Source organism: Ornithodoros turicata, chromosome 1, assembly GCF_037126465.1.
Source record: "Ornithodoros turicata isolate Travis chromosome 1, ASM3712646v1, whole genome shotgun sequence".
NCBI lineage: Eukaryota > Metazoa > Arthropoda > Arachnida > Ixodida > Argasidae > Ornithodoros > Ornithodoros turicata.
In genome coordinates this window covers 207561326-207587010 of record NC_088201.1, presented here as the reverse complement: position 1 = coordinate 207587010, position 25685 = coordinate 207561326, and the positions used below count along the sequence as shown (strand labels likewise).

Here is a 25685-nt window from a genome sequence, read left to right as displayed (position 1 = left end):
CTATATATATATATATATATATATATATATATATTTCCGCCCCTTTATGACGAATTCTTTTGTAACAGAGCAACTAGAAATAACAAAGTTTTGCCCCAGTCTGATCGAAGCCTGATCTGCGAAGCACAAGACCCATATAATGAAGTTTTAGAAGCAACTGCCTCATGCAACATAATTGGGTTCCCTTTCTGCCTGTGTCACGCGGCTGGCTTCCGGCTTAGAGGTTTTATGAACGGATTAGCAGAGGGCACGAGTGGAGGTCACATGCCTCCAGTGTCTTCTTAGTCACTACTGGAAATGACCAATATGGATAGAAAGAAGAAGAGAGCCCACAAAGGGCTCATGCCTCTGGTATTGTAACTTAGAGAGAGCTGGTCACGGACCCAAAGAATGTCGCAGTTTTTTTTTTTAGCCCGAGGTAAACAAATCGCTGTTTTCTTATGCCTGCCCGTGCCCTAAGCTGTCTGAATTCATAATTGGGTGAGGTTAGGATGCTAGAATTAACACTTTTCACTGTCTCAGGCATTCGCTCTACAGTGCCTTACGTTCTGAAACCAGGACCACATCGCTCGCTACGGTGGCGACACTGCCCATTGTGAACAGACCACAGCTGGTGCACGTGGTTCATTATCTCCCATGCTTCTGATAAAACTCGTCTTCAGAAATTCTATTGGTATTGGGCGCAATCCGCGTGAGTCTCTCCTTCCTACACAGAGAGCACCTACATCGCACACGTGTCACTTAGGGTTGCCACCTTTTGCAGTGAAAAATACCGGTTGAGGGAGAGGAGGTGGAATAGAGGGAAAGGGGAAAGCTCGCGGGAAAGGGAAGTGGGTGAGGGGTGGAAGAGCACACAGAGAAAACGAGAGAGAGAGAGAGCTCAAGACACTATGGGGAAACGTGTTCCTGTGCGTAATAAATAATAATGAATTACCACCATGAAGTCACCAGTTGTTTCCTTAGTTAAGGAAACAACTGGTGACTGCACGGAGTTGGGTCTGTGCTCCAGGTTTATTCAAGTTGTAGTGGAATGTTGAAGGGAAAAGCCCGCAAAAGTCTCTGTGAAAGCTCTTGAGCCACAAATACCAGCAAAAGGCTGCCGGTATCACCTTCCTACCGGCAACCGGCAGAGCGAGCATTTAACCTGCCGTGCCGGTATAATACCGGCCTGGTGGCAACCCTAGTGTCACTGGAGACGGGGGAGAGTTTGGACTCCTAGCCAATGACAGGCCTCGTTGACACAAGCAGCGGCATGCAGAGAGAACCGGTTGTGGGGACATCGCTGTGACCTTGTGTAGCAATAAAGCGCTGAGAACATGACACGCGCACGAAATGGAGTATTTTGGGCTTTTGTTACCTTTTGACCCGGCTACAGGTTTTGGGATTAACGAGTGTAAATAATATGTTTAGAATTGACCTCACTTCCTGATATTGCAACCAAAATCAATGCAATCCCTCGTTTTGAATGGTTGGTGATGCGCAATGTCAAAATGACGTGTGGCTATCATCGCCAGGGCTTGTGTAGGGATGGCCGTGAGGGCAAAATAATGCAGCGAACATTCATTAGGTCTGGAGCCATTATTTACGTTTTTTGCGTCAATTTTTTCGAAACGTTCACCGCCTGCAATGTATCGCGGTGCGTTTGAAAAAAGTACGCCTCGTACGCCCGTTTGCTGCCCCTTTTAAGCAAACTATGACGCCGTGTTTGTTGACACCGCTGGTGCAACAAACTCTTTCACGTGTGCGTGACACCATTCACATTCAGTCTATGCATACATAACTGTATTGAGACTAATACAGTCACTCTAGAATGTAATATCGCTGCACATTCCTTTTTAACGAAATCGCCTTTGGGCAGTTTCATTTTAAATCGAACGATGCGCAGAAGTTGGGTCTTTTGATTGTGACGAAAAAAATATATGTTGAATGGGACCTCGGGCGATGTATAATGCGCCCTACACCAGGCTCGTGCAGGCATCGATATCTGAGGTGGAGAGGAGGAAAGATTGGAGACTCTTACAAGCGCTTCTGTCGACACCGTATTTGAGTGCTTCAGGAGGCGTTCATTTTGATCGTGAAGGGTAAATTCTTTTTGGGGTGAGAGACAGGGTACTAGTCTCTGCGCCACGTTGTTCTTGCAGCTGTGTGACGCGTAGTTAATTTCTAGAAAAATCGTAAACTCGGCATGTGTGTCAAAAAATCTCACAATTTGCGGTCACGTACCACCGTAAGTATTTCTCCCACTGAAATGAAATTAGTATCACTCGATAGATCGTGCAGCGCCCTTTCGTGTGATATGTTCTTTATGTATGTCGATATGGGTATTATGTAATTTGGATGCGTTCAAATGGGCAAGGTATGCGATAATACGGAAATTTTGGCCGCAGATATCTCAAAAATGCCATCTTCGATTTTAATAATTTTCGGCACATCAGTAGCTTCACCCCGCTTCTTTCTAATGGCGGAAAGGCATTTGTACTTTTTTGCATTTGAGAAGAGGAGCGATTTTTTTTCCTGAGGCAATGTTTATGACACGCACGGTTCGCACGCGCCGCTACGCACTTTAATGCGCCACACGTGCGCATCAAAGAACACCACGAAATAGTGTGCCACGCTGAGCTTAGGCACTATACACAGCTATGTCCACTCTATAATATTAATTAATCCATTTCTTATGGTCGTGTTGTACTGTTTCTCGATACAAGCATCAGTCTAAGAACACCACGAAATAGTGTGTCATGCTGAGCTTAGACACTATACACAGCTATGTCCACTCTATAATATTAATTAATCCATTTCTTATGGTCGTGTTGTACTGTTTCTCGATACAAGCATCAGTCTAAGAACACCACGAAATAGTGTGTCATGCTGAGCTTAGACACTATACACAGCTATGCCCACTCTATAATATTAATTAATCCATTTCTTATGATCGTGTTGTACTGTTTCTCGATACAAGCATCAGTCTAAGAACACCACGAAATAGTGTGTCATGCTGAGCTTAGACACTATACACAGCTATGCCCACTCTATAATATTAATTAATCCATTTCTTATGATCGTGTTGTACTGTTTCTCGATACAAGCATCAGTCTAAGAACACCACGAAATAGTGTGCCACGCTGAGCTTAGACACTATACACAGCTATGCCCACTCTATAATATTAGTTAATCCATTTCTTATGATCGTGTTGTACTGTTTCTCGATACAAGCATCAGTCTAAGAACACCACGAAATAGTGTGCCACGCTGAGCTTAGGCACTATACACAGCTATGCCCACTCTATAATATTAATTAATCCATTTCTTATGATCGTGTTGTACTGTTTCTCGATACAAGCATCAGTCTAAGAACACCACGAAATAGTGTGCCACGCTGAGCTTAGGCACTATACACAGCTATGCCCACTCTATAATATTAATTAATCCATTTCTTATGATCGTGTTGTACTGTTTCTCGATACAAGCATCAGTCTAAGAACACCACGAAATAGTGTGCCACGCTGAGCTTAGACACTATACACAGCTATGCCCACTCTATAATATTAATTAATCCATTTCTTATGATCGTGTTGTACTGTTTCTCGATACAAGCATCAGTCTAAGAACACCACGAAATAGTGTGCCACGCTGAGCTTAGGCACTATACACAGCTATGCCCACTCTATAATATTAATTAATCCATTTCTTATGATCGTGTTGTACTGTTTCTCGATACAAGCATCAGTCTAAGAACACCACGAAATAGTGTGTCATGCTGAGCTTAGACACTATACACAGCGATGTCCACTCTATAATATTAATTAATCCATTTATGATCGTGTTGTACTGTTTCTCGATACAAGCATCAGTCTACGAACAGCCAACTGTATTTAAAACAGACAATGTTGTCGTGAATTCTGACTCCAGAAACATGTTCGAGCGCCGTTATTTTTGCATTGCAGTGACAAGAAAATAGGATTCATGAAGCAGCGTGATGTTTTGTTTGGTGTATAGCCGGCAAGGAAAGGACGTGTTCATCATGTGATTGTGGGCAAGTATGTGAAAGTGAAAGTTGGTCGTTGTTGGTAAAAGGCTGTGTTTTGAAAGGGTGAACGGCAAGGGTCAACGGTTTAACTTTGTTGCTCAGAAGCGCTTCGCAACGGACGCTTTACGTTCAGTGCATGTATGTGTGCCAGTCTGCACAGGCGGTTGTGTTAGTATATGATGACTCAAATAAATTTGTTTGTTGACACATATTTTGTACTTGTTTTTTGAATCACAGAATAACTGTATGGTGGATATGAAAGCTACTATTCCTAGAAATCAGCGGTAGCCAGGACCGGCCAAGCTAAGCTGCGAGCAAAACATGTTTTATTGCATGTCCCAAATCCAAAGGACAGGCCACAAGAGTGTGTGAACTTCGCCGATTCCTGTTTCAGACAGACGGCTTTGGCTGTATTGATTTCAGGCAGATCTGACAGAGATCAGTTTTCCCATGTACTTGAGACCCTTTTCGGTGCTGCATAGCTGTTTTGCAACTAGGCACACCAAATGGATATTATAGAGTGGACTTAGCTGTGTATCGTGTCTGAGCTCAGCGTGACACACTATTTCGTGATGTTCTTTGATGCGCACGTGTGGCGCATTAGATTGCGTAGCGGCGCGTGAGAGCCGTGCGTGTCGTAAACATTGCAGCAGGGAGAAAATCGCTCCTCTTCCCAGACGCAAAAAAGTAAAAATGTCTCTCCGCCATTAGAAACAAGCGGGGTGAAGCTACTCATGTGCCGAAAATTATTAAAATCGAAGATGGCATTTTTGAGATATCTGCGGCCAAAATTTGCGTCAAACCGCATACCTTGCACATTTGAACGCATCCAAATTACGTAATACCCATATCGACATACATAAAAAACATACCACACGAAAGGGCGTTGCGCGATCTATCGAGTGATACTAATTTCACTTCAGTGGAAGAAATACTTATGGTGGTAGGTGACCGGAAATTGTGGGATTTTTTGACGCACACGCAGAGTTTACGATTTTTCTGGAAATTAACTACGCATCACACGGCGGCAAGAACAACGTGGCGCAGGCACTAGTACCCGGTCTCTCACCCCAAAAAGAATTTACCCTTTACGATGAAAATGAACGGCTCCTGAAGCGCTCAAATATGGTGTCGACAGAAGCGCCCGAAAGAGTCTCAGATCTTTCCTCCTCTCCACCTCAGATATTAATGCCTGAACGAGTTTAGTGTAGGGCGCGTTTTACATCGCCCGAGGTCCCATTCAACATATATTTTTTTCGTCACAATCAAAAGACCCAACTTCTGCGCCTTGTTCGATTTAAAATGAAACTGCCCCTTTACAACGAATATTTCCCGCGACCCCTTGGAGTTCGTTGTAAAAACTGTAGATAATAAACGTGCCAATACTAATAATTGGGGCAGGACACGTTAAACCCGATAAAGTCCGATCCTTTATAGAGTCTTGCGTAAGAACATGCTATAGTACTTCATGGTACTAACAATCATTATGAACAAAATAACGAATAACGCTATACAGTAGTATGGCACGATTTATTAAGGAATAGATTGACGTTAGGCTCACACACTCTATTATAAGGAATCCCCGCACCAGCTGTGCTGTCTGAGGTTCTCCCTGGGAGTTTCGGCAGACTTTCCAGTCAAATGTCTGCATAGTTTCCCCTGAAGTCGGCCCAAGGCTCAAGCTAACCCTCTCTCCTGCCTGCTGGCCTCTCTCTATCTGTCCATGCCTGTACACTGTTCATAGCTACAGTTGCTTGGCGGCACTAACACAGAATTAAGAAAATAGCATTTTAAGGAAGGATGTTATTCAGTGACGTATACCAACGCCACCTAGATACAGAACACGTGCTTAATGCCTCGTCCCTCTTCTTCGCTATGCAGACATATAATGTCTGAATTCTTCTGCTACCGTGATTCACTGTTCCGCGAGCTCAAGAACTATGATAGATGATTGCATATAACTTCGCAAATTTGAACCTGAAGACTGAAAGTGCAACAGGCTTCTCATTGTCTTAAGAAGAGAAAAAACAATGACTGTTTTGCGCTTTATTTTGTTTTTCCATTTACTATGTGGGGACGTTCACTATTCAGTGACGTATACCAACGCCACCTAGATACAGAACGCGTGCTTAATGCCTCGTCCCTCTTCTTCGCTATGCAGACATATAAAGTCTGAATTCTTCTGCTACCGTGATTCACGGTTCCACGAGCTCAAGAACTATGATAGATGATTGCATATAACTTCGCAAATTTGAACCTGAAGACTGAAAGTGCAACAGGCTTCTCATAGTCTTAAGAAGAGAAAAAACAATGACTGTTTTGCGCTTTATTTTGTTTTTCCATTTACTATGCGGGGACGTTCACTATTCAGTGACGTATACCAACGCCACCTAGATACAGAACGCGTGCTTAATGCCTCGTCCCTCTTCTTCGCTATGCAGACATATAAAGTCTGAATTCTTCTGCTACCGTGATTCACTGTTCCGCGAACTCTAGAACTATGATAGGTGATTGCATATAACTTTGCAAATTTGAACCTGTAGACTGAAAGTGCAATAGGCTTCTAATAGTCTTAAGAAGAGAAAAAACAATAACCGGTTTGCGCTTTATTTTGTTTTTCCATTTACTATGTGGGGACGTTCACTACTCGCAGACGACTGTTACTATCCCATGCGGTTGACAGTGGCTCGTCTCCATGTCTTCGACCGCTGGAAGCACATCCATGATTGGCTACAGCCATTGAAAACACGACCCTGATTCGCTGTCTCTTAGTTGTTACGTCATGCAGACAAGTAAGCAGGATTTCTCTGTCTAGGTGGTGTTGCATAGACCATGTAAAGAATGAGTATTTAAAGGGACTGTCACATCTAGAGGGCCATGTATGAAACCGACACCACTACGTTTGGCACTGGCTGACAGTCTACCCAGCAAATCTGTCCGAAAAGTGCTCATATATTAAATGAACGAATTCTGAAGATCAGCCCTGCTTCAGCAGCCACACAAGCCCTGGCAGCGTGACGTCACTCCACAAGCGGAGGAATGAGAAGGAAGTGCACATCCTAATCACATGTCCATTACACGAAAATCACCGTCGTCGCCATTTTAAAGAATTTTATCAATATCACCTGCCCTTTCACCCTGCTCTATTGCTTGGGGATGAACCGCTTTTACCCTACATGAGAATTTCTAACTTTTTTAGAGATATCGGCTATCTAAATGTCCTATAAGTGAATGACTTTCCCTTTTACTGTGGTTTACACTTCGAATTCTGAGATAATTCGGTTTTAATTGAACAGTTACTTTTATCTTTCCACACACATCACTGTTTTGGCGCATTATAGTCTAGTTGCTCATGCGCCATAAAAACTGCAATCATCAATCATCAATCAGAGGGAAGTGCACAGAGGAGGAAAGGTGCCGTCCAGATGCCCGGTCAGCCGCGACATTCCTAAGGGTTGCAGCCTCATTGATTCATGGGCAGTTTCTAGAGAGGGAATTCCAGCACACACTCAATATTAGTCCTCTGCTCTTGACATGTATTCAATCGAATGACAGTCAAGCTAAATTGCTCCTTCGTGTGGGATTTTCAGTACTGTGGTCCACGAGAAACGAAGAGACACCGTATTTTTGAAATGGACTGGAATAGATGCGACTGTCCTTTTTAATGATGTCTGTTTAAACAAAATGCAGAAACTGACACTGAAGATTTTTGTTTAAGTTTAATTTGTACAAGCTTTCACGTGGACCTCCACGCGAAAACTCGTACAAATTAAACTTAAACAAAAATCTTCAGTGTCGGTTTCTGTATTTTGTTTATGTGATCTGCAGGACTTGACTCCCCTCTTCCTATACGCTAATGATGTCTGTTTGGAAGACATATTCGTGGACCTTCTTGGTATCATCCACTCTGAAAGATATTTATCTAGCTGGAGTAATGTACCGTGAAGGATTTCAAGCTGATTATGGCAGATGAAAATTTCTTGAAAATTTCATGCTATGACATCAAGAATCACCTCGTCAAGCGAGTACGAGCGCTTGCGACTCAACTTTGTTCCCGAGGCTTTTCAATCTGTCTCTGCTGGGTCCCCAGCCACACTGGGATCCCGGGGAATGAACGAGCCGACCGTGAGGCTCGGCGAGCGTTGGCACAAGAGGAGTCAGCTCTAGGACTACCCTACCAAGACATCCTGCCAGTGTTAAAGAGAGCTGTCTGCACACAGTGGCAGCAGGAGTGGGACATGGAAGAAAATAACAAGCTACACCTCACACAGCCACACGTTTCCCCCCCGCATCGGACTGAACACATCAACAGATCATCCGAGGTTCTTTACGCGAGATTGAGGATGGGACACACATGGCTCACGCATCACCACCTACTCAGAGGTCAGGATCCGCCAGCTTGTGCGCACTGCGGTGACAGCTTGACTGTCTTGCACGTACTGGCATCCTGCCCTCACTTCGAACACCAACGTCAACAGTATTTCACCGCATTCTACAGATACCATGTCCCACTCCACCCAGCCCTTCTACTGGGTGACACCCCTCTTGTGCCGTTTGATAACGTAATCAAATTTTTGACCAGACGAGACGTGCGATGATCAAAAGCGAGTGAGGGAATGAAATCTAAATCACAGATGTCGTTGATTATGACAGAAATTAACCCATGGCTAATGCGGACATTTTCAGTCAGCTCTTGCGTGTTTCAACAGTGGAATTCATAGCATGGACACCACTGGGACATAGCTGTCATATGCAAAACTGAAACCTCACGTGGCTTGTTGTCTGCTCGCCAAAACTGGTTCGCTTGATGGCAGAACCCTCTGCTGCTAACCCTCCTGCAAAGAAGTGTAGCTGGGAGTAGGCATTCTTGGATTCTGGCACAAAGCTTGGAAGTTACTTCTAGCCATTACTAAAGTTGCGTTCATTTTCATGTGCACCGCTGTAAAAGGAGGACGATTGACGTCGTCTACTATGGTCGCCTGCTGGTGCAGAACTTGCCGCCACCGTCCAACGTTTAAATTACTTCAGTTCGTTTTCTGCATCAAGGCTCAATAGATATGTAGCGGCCAACTTCACTATCACCGCCATCGCCTGTGGCCCCGTGAGTGCTTACCTCGAGCGTAGGTGTCGAGCGTACCCGCAGCTCATTAAAACATTATTCTTCCCTCAGCCATCAGTTGTGTCAGACCTCGCTTATTGTAGCGCAGCTACAAATTGGTGACCCGGACGTGACGTCACTCCCGGACAGCGATCACATACCCGTCACCGCAGAGGCCACTGTCACCAACCTTCACCTACCGCTCTATTCCCTGGCTGATCCTCAACTCTGGTTTGCCCAAGTAGCCGACCTCGTCGTAGCGAAGGTCGTCGCCGACCTCCCCTACGCGATCATGGGCGCCGATTTCTTGAACCACTTCGACCTGCTGGTGGATATTCGTCGCAGTCGTCTCGTCGACACCACACTGCTTGAGGTCCGCGGTTTTCCGTCTGCTATTCGCGCTCTCAGTCCTACGCTCCGCCTGCCCGACCGCAGCCCTTTCGCAGACATCGTCAACGACTTTCCTGCCATTTTACGCCCTGCAGCAGAGGACGCTCCTTCCAAGCACGACACCGTCCATTACATAGTCACCAAAGGACCACCCATAGCCGCCCGTCCCCGCCGACTGGCGCCCGAGCGCTTGCGTATTGCGAAGCAGGAATTCGACCGTATGTTTGACCTCGGTATCATCAGACCATCTTCCAGCGCATGGTCCTCACCTCTTCATATGGTTCCAAAATCTACCGGCGACTGGTGCCCTTGTGGCGATTATCGGGCCCTGAACCTCGTTACATTGCCGGACCGCTATCCACTGCCGCACATACAGGACTTTACCGCCCGTCTGTACGGAACTTCTTACTTCTCGAAGATCGACCTAATTAAGGCATACCACCAGATTCCTGTTCATCCACCAGATATTCCAAAAACCGCTATCACGACTCCATTCGGGCTCTTCGAGTATGTGCAAATGCCCTTTGGCCCGCGCAACGCAGCTCAGACACTTCAGCGTTTTATTGGCCATGTTCTCCGGGGTTTAACATTTTGCTTTGCGTACCTGGACGATATTCTCGTTGCCAGTGCTTCCGACGATGAACACCGAGACCACCTGCGCCAGTTGTTCACTCGCCTCCAGGAATTCGGCATAGTCATCAATGCATCTAAGTGCGAGTTTGCAGTTTCCACCCTCAAGTTTCTCGGGCACACCATCACTCTGCACGGCATTTCACGTCGGGGCGATAGAGTCCAGCACATCCTCGACTATGCACTACCTACCCCCCACACCAGGCTCCGCAGATTTTTGGGCCTCATCAATTTCTATCAACGTTTCATTCCGCGCTGTGCGGACATCATCGAGCCTTTGCACCATCTGCTCGCCGAAACCGGCCGCAAACAGCAGAAAACTACTCCCCTGACTTGGACTGGTCAAGCTCAACTAGCCTTTCCGACCGTCAAACGGCACCTTGCAGATGCAACCCTCCTGCATCATCCGCAGCCTAACGCCGAGACGGCCTTATTGGTCGACGCTTCAAACAAAGCAGTTGGAGCCGTCTTGCAACAACTCTGCAACGGCGAATAGTGCCCACTAGGTTGCTTTTCGCACAAGCTTTCCCCAACTCAGCATCGCGATAGCACCTCCGGGTGGGAGCTTTCGGTGGCATACCTCGCTACGAAACACTACAGGCATTTCCTAGAAGGCCGGTCTTTCACGCTGTATACCGACCACAAGCCCCTCCCTCATCCATGCCATGAACACCACCCACTCTCCCCGAGGAGAACGTCACATGGCATTCATACTCGAGTTCACTGACGACGACCGCCACATCCCCGGAACCTCCAACAACGCTGCCGACGCACTGTCACGGCTTGACATCGCCGCCGTTTCCACCCAACCGTCACGGGCGTCTCGACGCCGTCGGGCTCTCTTAAGTTTGCCCAGTGTCCCTGCCATCCTCCACCACACTACTTTGGTGCGACATCTCCACCGGTTCACCACCACTCTTCGTGCCGTCTGAGTTCTGCCGCTGCGTCTTCGACTCCTTGCACAACCTTTCGCACCCTGGCATTCGGGCATCACAGAGGTTGGTTCAAGAACGCTATATCTGGCCGGGCATAAACCGCGATGTCCGCCGTTGGACCCGCTCCTGCCTGTCCTGCCAACGGTCCAAAGTTCAAGGTTTCCCCACCCGGACTTTTCCTCACCCCGGACGTGCGGTTGGACCGCGTTCACATTGATATTGTCGGCCCACTTCCTCCGGTACATGGCAAGCGCTACTTACTAACAAATCTCGACTGCAAATCGACCGCTTCACTCGCTGACATAACTGCAGAATCGGTAGCCTCAGCCCTCCTCTCTGGCTGAATTTCTCGGTTTGGCATGCCGTCCTCCATAACAACAGAACGAGGCCGACAATTCGACTGCCACTCTCTTCAGGGAGCTCTGCCACCTGCTCGGCACCAAGTACATAACGTACCACCGCCTACCACCCCGTCACCAATGGTATCGTTGAACGTCTGCACAGGCAACTCAAGGCAGCCCTCTGTGTCGCGAACGATACGCGACCCTGGCTGGATTGTCTCCCCCTTGTGCTCGACGTGCGGATCGACGTCCGCACTTTTCTTCGAAACGCCCCTTCTAATGTTAATGCATTACAGGTTGTTTCATTTGTATGACTGCTTCCACGCCAGTACGGGAGAGTGACGTGGGTTCAAATCCCCTCACCGACTGTGCTATCTGAGGATTTCTCTGGCTTTCGTGCAGTCCTTCCAGGCTAATGTCAGCACAGCTCCCCCATGAAGTCGGCCAAGGACGCGTACTAGCCCCCGTCCCTCCGCTCCTTCCTGCTGTCGTCTCTCCGTCTTTCAATGTCTGCACGCCGCTCATGGCCACAGTTGCTTTGCGGTGCTGGCACAGAATAAGAAATGGGCGTAGCCCGTTTGAAACCATTAAAAATAACATTTAAAAAAATAACGCGTAAGCAGCCACTGTCAAAAATAAATCTCCCGCAACATACATGTTTAAAAATCAACGCACAAAAATAATAACTGAAGTGTCCCCATGCAAATAAAAATGCTAAGGAATCCACGGTTAAGAATATACCGTTAAAAATAAATCGTTTCAGAATCCCCTAAATCCACCTTGCGGTTCTTACAGTCACGTGGTGTGGCCGCGAGTGAAATAGACAATCCACTTTGGCAAACAGTCCCAAACTCGGCGAATTTAATTGTACTCCTACCATGAGTATACTTCGTATATCACACTTCCATACTTGAAGCAAGCGTACTTCACTTGAACGTCAATGTAAAGCTAACTCTGGACACACACACGCACGCACGAACGAGCGCTCAGCACTGCCACAGTTCTCGTCGATGCTTTGTCAAGAGAAATAACGCAGGACATGCATATAACGCGTTGCCTTTCTACACTCAAAGGAACACATAGCAACAACACACACACAAAACAAATATGGCAGCCATGACAGACCACTAGGTAGAGGTGAGTGCTAACAGTGGCAAAGACGACAAATGTAAGCAATGTCTTACTTCTCTCCTCTGCATAGAGATATACATCTAGTACCTCGCTGTCATGTTGGACTACAGGATGTATTTTGAAACAGTGTATCTTTAACTATATATTTTGCAGCAATATACTTTTCATGGTGGATTCTTGAGCGACTGTTTTTTGGGTGGGAATTTTTGTGCAGTTGATTCTTTATCAGGGAATTTTACGCGGTTTATTGTAAAACAATGTATCATGAAGGAGTTTTTCTCAAAAGATTTATTCTAAATGATTTATAGTGTAACCCCCAGTAAAATAAACTATTTTATGATTATGATTGGTGAGTATTTATTTAACCCATAGTTAAATGAATATTTATTTGCATAGTTAACACACTTATTGCCCCAAATCATGGCACTACAGACAAGGTGCATGTGGAAAAAAATTGTAGGTGTACAAGTATTTGTTGGAGTCCCGGTCCTATAATCAACCTGGATTTTCTTGTTTCGTTTGTGATCTTAGTGAGGTCATCTTCTGCTTTGTCAAGAGCTGAAGACACATCTGTTATCCTCAGCAATACCAATCAATCAATCAATCGCAGCACGATATCATAGTCCACAGAAAATGATTCACTTGTGGTCCTGGCAGTGAAATCTCGATACTTTGCTTTTTCGCTAGTACTGCATTTTCACTCTAGCAGCACAACTGACCAGGCAGAGGCAGCCACTGCAGTGTTATCAAATACCATAGTACCAGATGTATTGGAACAAAACGGCAGATGACTACCAGGCATCGATCTTTCATAAATAATGTGGCCTCTGTATGGCAAACCATTTTTTGTGCAACATAGTGCCTTAATTTTGTGAGCGAATATTGTGCTAATCAACTACCAAGCTGTCAGCACTCTCAATGTCCAATTTCTGTAATTTCAGGAGCAAGAGAAGGCACAAGGATGCTTCATCTTGAGAAACAGCCCAGAGGACCTTGTAGTCGAGCGTCTACAAGTTGCGCTTCTTCAAATCCACTCTTCAATACAAACACAACAACAGACGAACCACAATTCGACAACAGTTCACTGGTGACTACCAGCGATCGACTTTCAGATCAGAGCAAGGCTTGGGAGGCAGGCAAATCGACAACGTTTGCCCATGAGAAAGACAGGTTGTACAAGTGCACTGTTTGTTTGGCTACATGCATTGACATTGGCCACCTGGAAGATCACCTCATGGCTCACAAAACAAAGCCACTTACCTGCAACACATGTTCCGCGACATTCTGTGATGCATCAACTCTGCGAGCGCATGCAAAAAGTCATACGGGAGAAGGGTTGCACAAGTACGCGACACTTGCACGCGCAACGGGTGCATGCAAGGGCGACCTCGGCCCCGCAGAGTTCAGCCAGAGCACGAGCCTCTCGGATCATAATCGAACACAAACGGGTGTGAAACTATACAAGTGCAATCTATGCCATGCAGAGTTCAGTGATGTCACAAAGCTGCGGAGTCACAAGTTAACACACAAGGGCGAGAGGCCATGCAAGTGTGATCTCTGTCCTGCAGACTACAGCCAGAGAACATACCTGTTGCAACACAAGCGAACACACACAGGTAAGAAGCCATACAAGTGCGATTTCTGCAGTGCAGAGTTCTATGTCAGCAGAACGCTGCGGCATCACAAGCAAACACACACGGGGGAGAGGCCATACAAGTGCGACCTCTGTCCTGCAGAGTACATGCAGAGCACAAGCCTGTTGCGTCACAAGCGAACGCACACAGGTGAGAAGCCATACAAGTGCGATCTCTGCCATGCAGAGTTCTATGACAGCACGACGCTGCAGCATCACATGCGAAAACACACGGATGAAAGACCATATAAGTGTGATGTCTGTCCTGCAGCGTTCAGCAGCAGGACAAGCCTGTCATATCACAAGCAAAAACACGTGGGTGACACGCCCTTTAAGTGCGACCTCTGTCCTGCAGAGTTCATGCTGAACCACTACCTGCAGTGTCACAGGCGAATCCACACAGGCGAAAAGCCATACAAGTGTAGTCTCTGTCCTGCAGGGTACAGCTATAGAACGAGCCTGTCACGTCACATGCGAACACACACGGGTGAGAAGCCATACAAGTGTGGTATCTGCTATGCAGGGTTCAGCGAGAGAACAACGCTGAAACGTCACAAGCGAACACACACAGGCGAGAGGCCATACAAGTGCGACCTCTGTCCTGCAGAGTTCAACCGGAGCTTGAACCTGCAGAGTCACAGGCAAACACACATGGGTGAGAACCCACACAAGTGTGGTCTCTGTAGTGCAGAGTTCAGCGAGAGCACAGAACTACAGAGTCACATGCAAACACACGTGGGTGAGAGGCCATACAAGTGTGATCTCTGTCCCGCAAAATTCAGCTACAGCCGAAGCCTGTCGTGTCACATGCGAACTCACTGGGCAAGAAGCCATAAAAGTGCGAAGAGTTCAGTGCGAAGCTGAGGAATTACAAGTGAACATGCGTGAGCGAAAAGCCATTTAAGCGCAATCTCTCTCCTGTGGAGTTCAGCCAGAGCAGAAGCCCGTCGAACACCCAAGGGTGAAACGCCATACAAGTGTGATCTCTGCCTTGCAGTGTTCAGTTAGAGCACTTGTCTGCACAATCACAAGTAGACTCATATGAGCGAAAAGCCACAAACATGCGACCGCTGTCCTGTAGGGCCAACAGCGGGAGCTTGCGGTGTTAGAAGCAGACATGCGTGAGCGAGAAGCCCTACAAGTGCGATCTCTCTCCTGCAGAGCCCAACGAGAGCACAAGCCTTTCATGTCGCAAGTAAACACACACATGGGTGACACACCATCTCTGTGTGTCAGAGTTCAGTCAGAGCATGAGTGTGCCTTATCAAAGGTGAACACACACCATGAAGCCATAAATGTGTGACCTCGCTACTGACGTGTTTACCCGCAACAACTTGCAGTGTCAGAAGTGGACACACAAGGAGCCCTAGAAAGGCGATCTCTTTCTGGGAGAATTTAGCCAGAGCGCAGACCTGGGGCATCACAAGTGGACACACACAGGTGAGAGGCCATACAAGAGCATTCTCTGCTCTGCGTACTTCAGGCAGAGCAGAAACCTGCAGCGTTACAAGTGGACCTACATGTGTGTGATGCCATGCAAATGCAACCTCTGTACTGCGGGCTTTATAGCCATAGCATGAAGACAGACCAGCCAGAGAATTGGCGTGCTCAGCCAAAGCGAACCTGTGGGTTCAGAAGTAGTCATGACACCGCTGGATAGAAGCCGTCCAAGTGCCATGTACACATGAAAGAGGCTGTCCGAAGTGCGAGCCGTGTTCCGTCGCATGTACTGAATCGAAAGACTTAAAGAAGCACATGGTAATGTAGAGTGAGGAATGGCTGTACAGATGCTGTCTGTATCCCACTGCAACTGATTTCTCTGTGATTTGAAACTCTCATCCATGAACAGAGTGAAAAAAGAATTTTATTGGAGCTGGATTGGGTGGTGACACCTGTGAAATGTAAAAAGAAAAAAAAGACATCATTCACAGGCTCTGGACAGCCAACCAGGGTCTACTTCAGTGAGCAAATTGCTCTTGTGTCCGTTTCTGATTCTATTCCCGTAGTGATCATTTCTGATTTTCTTCCTCTTGTTTTATGTCCTACGTCTCCTCTAACGCTAAAATGAACAAATAAGTCGAACCAAAGAATTACACAATTCTGCAAGATGTGACGGCTTATGACCGAAATCCTGAGAAGTACTTTTAATGCCGCTAGCAGCTGTAGTGGAATGGATTACGACCACTGTGAGAGAATCGTGTGTGGTTAGAAGAGATTAGAGGGAGTAAAATGCAAAAACAACTTGCTCTCAAATGAAAGTCTGTGTTTCATTTAGCTTCATGGAAGCAAAATTAGTCCACAGAGCGCTACCGGTTAGAAGAAAAACGCAATGAAAATAGAGCAGACTTTGGCAGCCACGAATGGGATCCCCCGGCGTAATGGGATTCGGAGGCGAAGATTGGCAGCACCCAATGAGACAGCAGGAGAAGCACACGCATAGCTATCGTGGCCGTGTAAATTTGGAACGGGCCCGATCGTAACGTTCCATATGTGCGCGTCATGATGCCACTACTGCATTTTTGAATACCGATTCACTTAAAGGAACATGGAAAGGGTGTATCCCGTTTGAAACCATGAAAAATAATCTTTCAAAAATAAACGTGTAAGTACCCACTGTTATAAATATATCTCCCAGAGTAAACGCACAAAAATAATCGCCGAAATATCCCCGTTTAAATATAAACGCTAAGGAATCCACGGTTAAGAATATATCGTTAAAAATAGATCGTTTCAGAATCCCCCCAAATCCACCCTACAGTTGGTAGAGTCATGTGGTATAGGCCCAAATCAAGGTGAACTGCAAGCAAGGGGCTTAACCTAACCTCACAGGACCAAACTAGCCTAAACTATCCCAAACTAACCGAAACTAAACTAACCTAACATAACATGATATAACCCGGCGTAAATTGCAATCAGTCCGCTTCCGTGCTAGATGGAGAGGGGATTTTGAAACAGTTTATTTTTAATGGTGGATTATTAAACGGTGATCTCTAAGCGGGGATAGTAAGCGGTTTATTTTAGATTTATTTTTAACCGTGTATTTTTTAAGCGGTTTATTCTTAAACGTTTATTCTTAATGGTGGATTTCGGGCAACCCCCCATGGAAATGATCAGAATAAAATATGACGCAAGAAGTAGAAAGTACGATTCTGAGACCTGTGATACTTATTCGCACAAAAAGTTTGAGCGTAGCGCGCAATCCTGGCGCGCCAGGGAGCTTTGAATCTCGCGGCAGAAATGCCCCCTCATCGGCTTCCAGCCGCTGACGTCATGTGGTCGCGCCGTCGTTTTCTTTCTTTTTTTTGCGATTCCTCCGCCGTAGTGGCGCCAGCAAGCCGACTGAGCAGGAAACGGCTTTGTTCATTGGACGTCGTTGAAAGGACAGGTGATGAACTGAACACTCTTTAGGTGACATGTCTGCTCTTCTTGACGAAACGTTTTATGGAGTTGGAGCCTAAGCTCCGCCAGCTTCGAATTCGCCACACGAACGTATCAGAGGCTTACAGTAAGTGATCTCAAACAACAAACAAACAAAGGTTGGGCCAAGCTTGGCAATAGTTAGGCTGACCTTGCTTGGTACATCATCGGCCAACAAGTTTGTTTCTTGATACGGATCTGTACCCTGGCCAACGGTTTGCCAAGCATTGGCCAGTCTACGTTGTGCCAAGCTTGTGCCAAGGTACACACCAAAGCATTCCTGCGGCGTCGCTCATTTCCATAATCCTCTCGCGGCGTAAGGTAACGATATATCAATATTTGTTTGTGTTGCTCGTGTTTCCCACAATGGACAGTGAGCACAACGTTTCAAAATGCAAAAAATAGAGAGTTGTCTAAAAGTACAAAAAAAAAAAGCTCGTAAGATGCCCGAGACCACAATGCGACCAAACTCACAACGGCATTTGTTTCCCGAGGAAAAACAGATACTATACATAGCTTGTCTCGCAAGCTTTCGAAATTCTAGAGTCCTGTTCGCGCGTGCGTCAAAATGACTGGTGAGATGTCGAAGTTTAATTTGCAGCGTAGACAAACCACACTGAAATGATGAATTGCTTGTCCTATTAACTCGCCATGAAGCTAACGCTTCTGTTTCTTACTGCTTTAGTTTTAAAAAATTACCTTGGTCCATCAAAAGTCGAACCTATGCAGCGCTACACCATTCTACGTTACCCTCTCCCCCAGGCGAGATTCACCTAAGCTTTGGCAAGTTCTTGGCCAACGAGCTAGTTCCTTGATATGGATCTGTACCCTGGCCGACGGCTTTCCAATCCTCACTCTGCCTATCACTATGCAACGTTGCACCAACGTTGGATGGCCGAAAGAGTCATTGGCCAACTGTCATCCGACCTTTTGCCAACCATCGGCCATTGCTTGCTTGGGATGCTGCTAAGTGTGAACGAACATTCGGATTGAAATATAGTGCTTCTTCTTGGTTACGAATGCACAGTCATGAAGACGCGGCACAGTGACCAGTGTTTTCATTTGAAGAGGTCATCGACCGTCATGACTTCTCCTTGTTGTGGCCATCACTATCGGCTCTGAACCGCATGGGCACTGGCATCTCCGAGGCGAAAGAGCGGACCGATGAATGCATAGCTGTGTAACATTGCGCTTACCATATCGTACTGATACCAGGAGCTCAACGTATCCACAAGCACGACAACATGGATACCATAATAAAGTCAGTAGAGTTCATCTGCTAGCGATCTGTGGGAAACCCCAAAACGCATGGCCAAATAAGAGTTTTCTTTTTTGAATGGTCATACGCAGCATACAACAATGGCACATGGAATAAATCTCCAACTGACAGGAATGTATTTAGTCGTTTCATATATATGCCGCACACAGAGGCACAATACTGTTCACTAGGCAACGACACTTCAGCACAATAGGAACAGAAACCACAACCGTGTACGATACACCTTAACCTGGGCCGTCACGGCAACACACAGGCCTATAGCCACACCTTTTACACTGCCCGCAGTCATGTTTTATGCAAAACGTACGAGACAAATCATGTAAGAACACAGGTGAATGTTAAACGCAAATAAATAGCAACAGCGTCTCAGTCGGTAAGTCGCCACGATTCTGGAGCTAGCAGGCGATTCTGGCGGGGAGCGGACGCTTCCGGCAGCCAATGAAGTGCTCGGCCGCCTGACGGCACCACACGCCAGACTCGGCTTGGGGGAGACTGTCGCATTCTTGCACACTAATTTTCTCAGGAAATTCGCGCTTCTCGAAGGAAATATTTTGCGTGACAGTTTATGAAGGTAGTACGAGGGGCAGTCAAAAATTAACCTTAATATGGCAACATAAAAAGGAGATCACGTAGTACGCGGTTGATGTTTAGACATGTTCACATTTCACCCTAGATGGAAGAGCTCGTCGAAAGTAGTTGGCGTGCCGCAAAGTATGACGTCACAAAGACCTGTCGAAGATGTACGTCACCTTGGAGATTTGCACCCGAGAGGAGCAACATACCATTCTCGTATTTCTGACCAGCGAGGGCAAAAAAACTCAAAACATTTATTGGAGGATGAGGAGACTGTACCAGAACGCTTGCATGTCGCTTTGGCAGGTTTATGGATGTTGCAAAGTTCAAATCTGGCTTTCATACTTTGACTGCTGCATGTCGCTCTGGGCAACCAGGCGCTGTAGACGCTGTTGCTGGAGTAAAGGTTACCGTGCGCAAAAACCGGCGGGTGGCTATTGGAGAAGTTGTCTAAGAATTGAACATCAGTCATGGCTAGACCCACCAGCAGGTTCACGACGAGCTGCACTGCTGCAAAGTCTCCACCAGGTGGGTACCAAGACAGCTCACCGCGCCAAACTCAAACGGCGCCACATGGACATCAGTGAGGCCATAATATGGTGCCAAGAAGCTCTTGGGGATGGCCTCCTGACTCGTATAGTCACTGGCGACAAGTGATGGGTCCATCATTTTCATGCAGAGACGAAACGAGAATGTAGTGTTTTTCATTGTCGCTGAAACGTACTGCTCGACGGCAGTGCATGACTAATTGCGCTGAAATTCACAATTATATTTCTCTCACGAAATTTGTGCCTTAGTCAAACGATGGCCACCGTGCAGTGAACCCAGCGGGGACTATATTGAAAAATGATCGAATTATTTTTTTTCTAATTTTGTGTTTTCTCTAAATAAAAAAGCATTAATGTTACTTTTTGATTGCGCCTCGTACGTTCATATCAGGCGGTAAGAAATATATGTTCCAAAATGGATTTCCATGCTCCTTTAATTGTAGCCCACAACAGTTTTCGTGAATGTCCCACTGGTAGCATTTATCTTCACATCCTTCGGACAGCGACGCCAGTCCGCACCGCAACGTGCACTGTTTTTCACAGAGACCTTGGGCTCAATCTTGATCGGCACATAGCGATCGTTATAGCTATTTTTCAAAATTTGTGCGTTCATTCCATCACGCGCATTGGCCGTCAACCGGGGAGCACGAGCGTTTAGCAAGCGTTAAGCGCTAACCGCATACGACGAATTCTCGACGGAAAAACGGCCACCGTCACCGTTTTTCCGGTGAGCCGACGCGAGCAATGGGAACTTCGCCGATTTCTCGACGACAACGGTGGACAGAAAAATTCGCCGAAGAGCGGAAGCGGCCGCTCGACGGCAGCCAATAGGACCGCTCCACGCGCTGTCGTTCCACAAGCGGATGTGCCGGACCAGTGGCGGGCATTTCGAATGCCCGTATGGCTAACTTGGGAAGTGGAAAGCATGCTGTCGCTCGCCCGCTGCTCTCTGAGGGCGCTTTTGTAGCGCTCGCTTCGCGAATATGCTTTGACCGCAATAACTTCTTCTGTGTGCCACTATAACTTTTCTATGTGTAGGAAAACATTTATCAATTAATTTGAAGTCCAAATTTAACACGGAGTAACGAAACGCCCGCTAGGACGCCACCGTCCTCCGCAGTGGAAATCTGTGCATGCGGTTGATCCCGCCGTTTTTCCGTCGAGTTGTCATGCCGGTGGGGAAGTTGGCCGTTTTTCGTCGAGAATTCGTCGTATGCGTTTACCGCTTTACGGGATAGCGAAAAGTTCAAAATGTAGCCCCTTGATGGCGTGGCACGTGCTGCACGCGCAGCATGGAAGCACCGATGCACGAGCTGAAACACGTTCAGTGCTTAGCGCCGAAGGAAGAAAGAGTTCGGTATAATTTCGATTGTAGCTCCGTATGGGAATCAAAGTTTTGAGTTATGATAACAAGTACGAAATTAACATAGCGTGGAACGTAACTTAAAGTCAACTTGTCTTTGCATTTTCGAGCCCCTTTAATCGCGAATTCGCTTGGTCAAAATGTGGCAAAACTACCGAGCTCTCGGAAATTGCAAGGTTCTTTGCCGCGCTCGCTGGCGAATTCCGGGCGCTCCGAAAACGCCACGCGAACATGCGAGATCGCCAAGATCGTCGTGGTTTGACTGAGTAAACGTAACTGCTCGGGAGTCGGCAGAAAAAGTTGCCACGAAATGACCACCCGAATTTGCAATAAAAAGTGATAAGAATAGTTTTTTTTTATACGGAATCATGACTGGACACTACAACTACAGGTTTTCCCGTCGTATTTAATCCTTATACCGCGGAATTTAATCCTCATGCCGCCACTTTTAATCCTTGTTTCGCTGGATTTAATCCATATGCCGCCACTTTTAATCCTCATACCGTGGGATTTAATCCTTCTTCTGTTACATTTAATGCTCGTGCTACCAATTTTAATCCTGATGCCTTGGAATTTAACACTAAATTCTCGTGTTATCTTTTCATTATTCTTTTCACTACTATGCGACAGTGTGGGACTACCTGTATTATTTATGACCTGTTATTTCCTCGTTTACATCCATACACCGACTCTTTTGTGACAATCACTGCTCAATGCACTACTATGTCATAGTATGGGACTACTTGCATAAGTTATGACCTGTTATGAGTAGTTCCTTGTTTACGGCTACAAATTGACTTTTTATGACTACGCCTACTCTATGCAGTACTACGGGGTGCTATGGGACTACTTGCATAATTTATGACCTATTATGACTATTTCCTCGTTTATGGCCATAAATTGACTTTTTATGACTATGCTTACTCTATGAACTACTGTGGGATGGTATGGGACTACTGGCATGATTTAGGACCTTTTTTTTCACTATTTCCTCATTTACAGCATTGAGTTAACTTTTTGTGACAATGCCAGCTCTACCAGCGGCATGGCCGAGTGGACTAAGGCGTCCACTCGTTGGTGGTAGCCAAGGTCGTGCTCAAGACTGGGAGGTGGTGGGTTCGAATCTTACCCCCGGCTGTGCTGTCTGAGGTGTTCGCTGGGGTTTCCGAAGACTTTCTAGACGAATGTTGGCACAGTTCCCCCTGAAGTCGGCCCAGCACGCATATTGACCCCCTGGTCCCACTCCTTCCTGCTGTCTATGTCTGTACGCCGCTCATAACCACAGTTGCTTCGCGGCGCTAACACGCAAATAAAAAAAAAGCCTACTCTATGCCCTACTATGAACGGTATGGGACTACCTGCGTGATTCATGGCCTGTTTTGACTATTTCCTTGTTTATAGCTATAAATTGACTTTTTATGACTATGGCTACTCGAAGCACTACTATTGGATGGTATGGGACTGCCTGCATGGTTTATGACCTGTTTTGACTACTACCTCGTTTACAGCTATAAATTGCCTTTTTTGTGACTATGCCTACTCTATGCCCTCCATGGGATTGTATGGGACCTGCGCATGTCCTTGATCCTACAGCTTGTCCTACAGCATGTCCTTGTTTGTAACTATAAATTGACTTTTGTGACAATTAGTGCTCTACGCACTACAATGGCATGATATAGGACTACCTGCATGGTTTATGACCTGTTTTGGCTATTTCCTTCCTTAGGCCTATCATTTGACTTTTTACGACTAGGACTGCTCTATCCATTACTATGGGATGGTATGGGAATACCTGCATCTTATATGTTCATACAAGCAGAACACTAGGTATTATGAATGACAAAATCAGAAAATAAGACTGGAAGTGTGTGTAATATGACAGTGAGTAAATGTATAGTTGATATTAGCAACATATCTCTGAGTTAGCTTCTCCTCCGGGCTGCACACAAGGGTTTCTTGTTCCGATTTCCATGCCCAAAAGGAGTGAACATCGCGCATGACCTTATTTTCATATATCTTCTTTCTGTGGTAGATATCGTTTGACAGTTGTGAAGAACATAAAGATATAATGACACTTTGAATGGCAGCTCTTCTGAGCAACAAATGGTCTGTGATGTCAGCTGTACAATAACATGTTTTCTATAATTTAAAAAAATGTAATCTGTATAGACATGAATTGCCCTACCTCAGGAACAGCAGGAAAGAGGTTACCTACCGAAATCAGTGTGTTTGCCATTGGACCTGCAATTAGAGCTATTGTTAACTATTGTGTAATACGTGATCTTAGCCAGTTAGGGACACAAACATACCTTTCACCTTCATCTTCAGTAGACTTTTCATTCTGAACATCACCACCAGACTGAACACTTGCATCCTGGCTGTCTTCAGCCTTCTGCCTGAAATTGTGAGTGTGTGAATAAATGTTGAGTTAACGCAGCAAAACCAGGACCAGTCAAATGCACAAAAGGAAGACATGTCAGTATATAATGTCCTGCAAAGAGTTTCGCCAAGGCTCCTGCAAAGACCGGCCACACAAAAAAAGGGAAAAGAAAACAAGCATTGGTGTATGTCAAGGCTATGAACTGTATTTTTGACAGACATAGGCAGTGTATACAGCCTGATAAACATGGTATATACATTTAAATGCCCCCCCCACACACACACAAAAAGAAACGCAAAATGTCTTGCAGTCTGCACCTCAACGCGAGTCAATAATGAACTGCATCTTACTAACAATAATTGTATAACAATATACACTAGTCACTAATAATTAGCACATCAACTTTACACAACAGAGTAACTGGTTTACTTAGACACTTCGTCCTCCATATTTTTCATCATGACGAATGCTGGCTTTTGGAACATCTTTGCAACTAGTCAAAGAACAAAATAGCAGTAGGAAAGTTAACCTGCGTGTACTTCCATCTGCCTTGCAGAAAGCGAGAGAAAATTGTGTCCAATTATTTATTCTTACAGTGAACATAACCGTTTTTGTACTGTACACAATACTGCGGCAACCACACAAGTTGCAATGTCTGTCACTCTACTATAATACCATGATCCTCAGGACAATATTTTCAAATTGTTACTGCTATATCGTACGATCACACAGGAAGAACTATGCCACTCCTATGAGCATTGAAGCTTCTCAAAGCGACGTAACCTTACCTGTTTGAACATCGTCTTCCGACATCTGCGCGTCGCCGCTAGACAAGGTATTGTCTACGAGTGCCTCCTCGACGAGCTGCACATAACGGCTGTTGTCGTAACTCGAGAACAAAGCATTAAAAATAATGTCGATCATCTTCTGGACAAAGCTCACTACTACGCGTCAGTCTTCAGTGTTCTCCGAAGTTTTCCTAGTCCGAACTCCAACTTCAAACGATCAGATAATTCAAAGCTATCTCTTGAGAAGTGTGCAGAACAGATTCTGCCCGTCTTCGCACGCTTCCAGTCATGCGGATTTCCTAAAGCATCTAACCATGCTTTACGTAATTCAGCCTTTTTTTTTGGGGGGGGGGGAACGAAAAAATGAAAGAGTGGGATCTTTCACCGATGTCCTCTTACAGTCATCAGAAGCACAAGTCCTACCACTCATGGTTGGGGTGAACGATGATTGCAGATTGCGATAGCTCGATAGTCGCTACTCGCAGCACACTCGATAGCTCGATAGTCGCAGAGTCACACAAACATGTCAAACCGAAACAATACAAGCGCCGGTATGGTGCGAAATGTAGGGCTCCAGTGAGGCGAGGTCCAGTGACGTCGACTCGCACACTGTTGCCCGAATTCCGCCGGGAGCGCGCAGCCAGCTGCAGAATCTGATTAAATTCGTTTTCTAATCACTCCGAGTGTTTCAATACTACAAATTCCGCTTACGTGCATTTCATGCACCAACAATTGCGATCGTACCTTCAGTGCAAATGCAGTTTTTGTCCGGACACCACCTCGAGGAACTGAAGAGCAGCCAACTATAAACAACGAAATAAACAGTACACATCCGCTATCCTATCTCGTGAGTATTTCCAAGCTCATGTCATCATTATTCCTAAACTTCGCACATTATGTGTGAGCATTTTGCAGTGTGTTTCTGATTGGCTGTGACATGCTTCCTCTGCTGTTACTCATGTGTTGGCATCGGGAGCTACACAGAAGACATGTCAGGAACAAATGTAGTGTAGGCTACATCGCCACACAACATAAAGACATCAGAAATGCATGTAGACTAATCAGGAAGCTATTATATAGCAATTAGGAAATTTATTACTTAGGAAATAATTGAAAACTTACCCGACAGGGATCATATACCGTGAGAAACTC

General features: G+C 45.9%; 1 protein-coding gene across 6 annotated transcripts in view; it reads left to right on the top strand.

Annotated features, from left to right (window-relative positions):
- The window catches only part of LOC135379004 (zinc finger protein ZFP2-like), a 45352-nt gene extending 29197 nt beyond the window's left edge, over positions 1-16155 (top strand). For all 6 annotated transcript variants that reach the window (XM_064612233.1, XM_064612232.1, XM_064612231.1 and 3 more), the window contains one exon: positions 13494-16155. In XM_064612233.1, coding sequence (XP_064468303.1) covers positions 13494-15049 — 1556 coding nt within the window. In that variant the 3' untranslated portion in view covers positions 15050-16155. The remainder of the gene's footprint in view (positions 1-13493) is intronic.
- The last annotated feature ends 9530 nt before the right edge of the window (positions 16156-25685 follow it).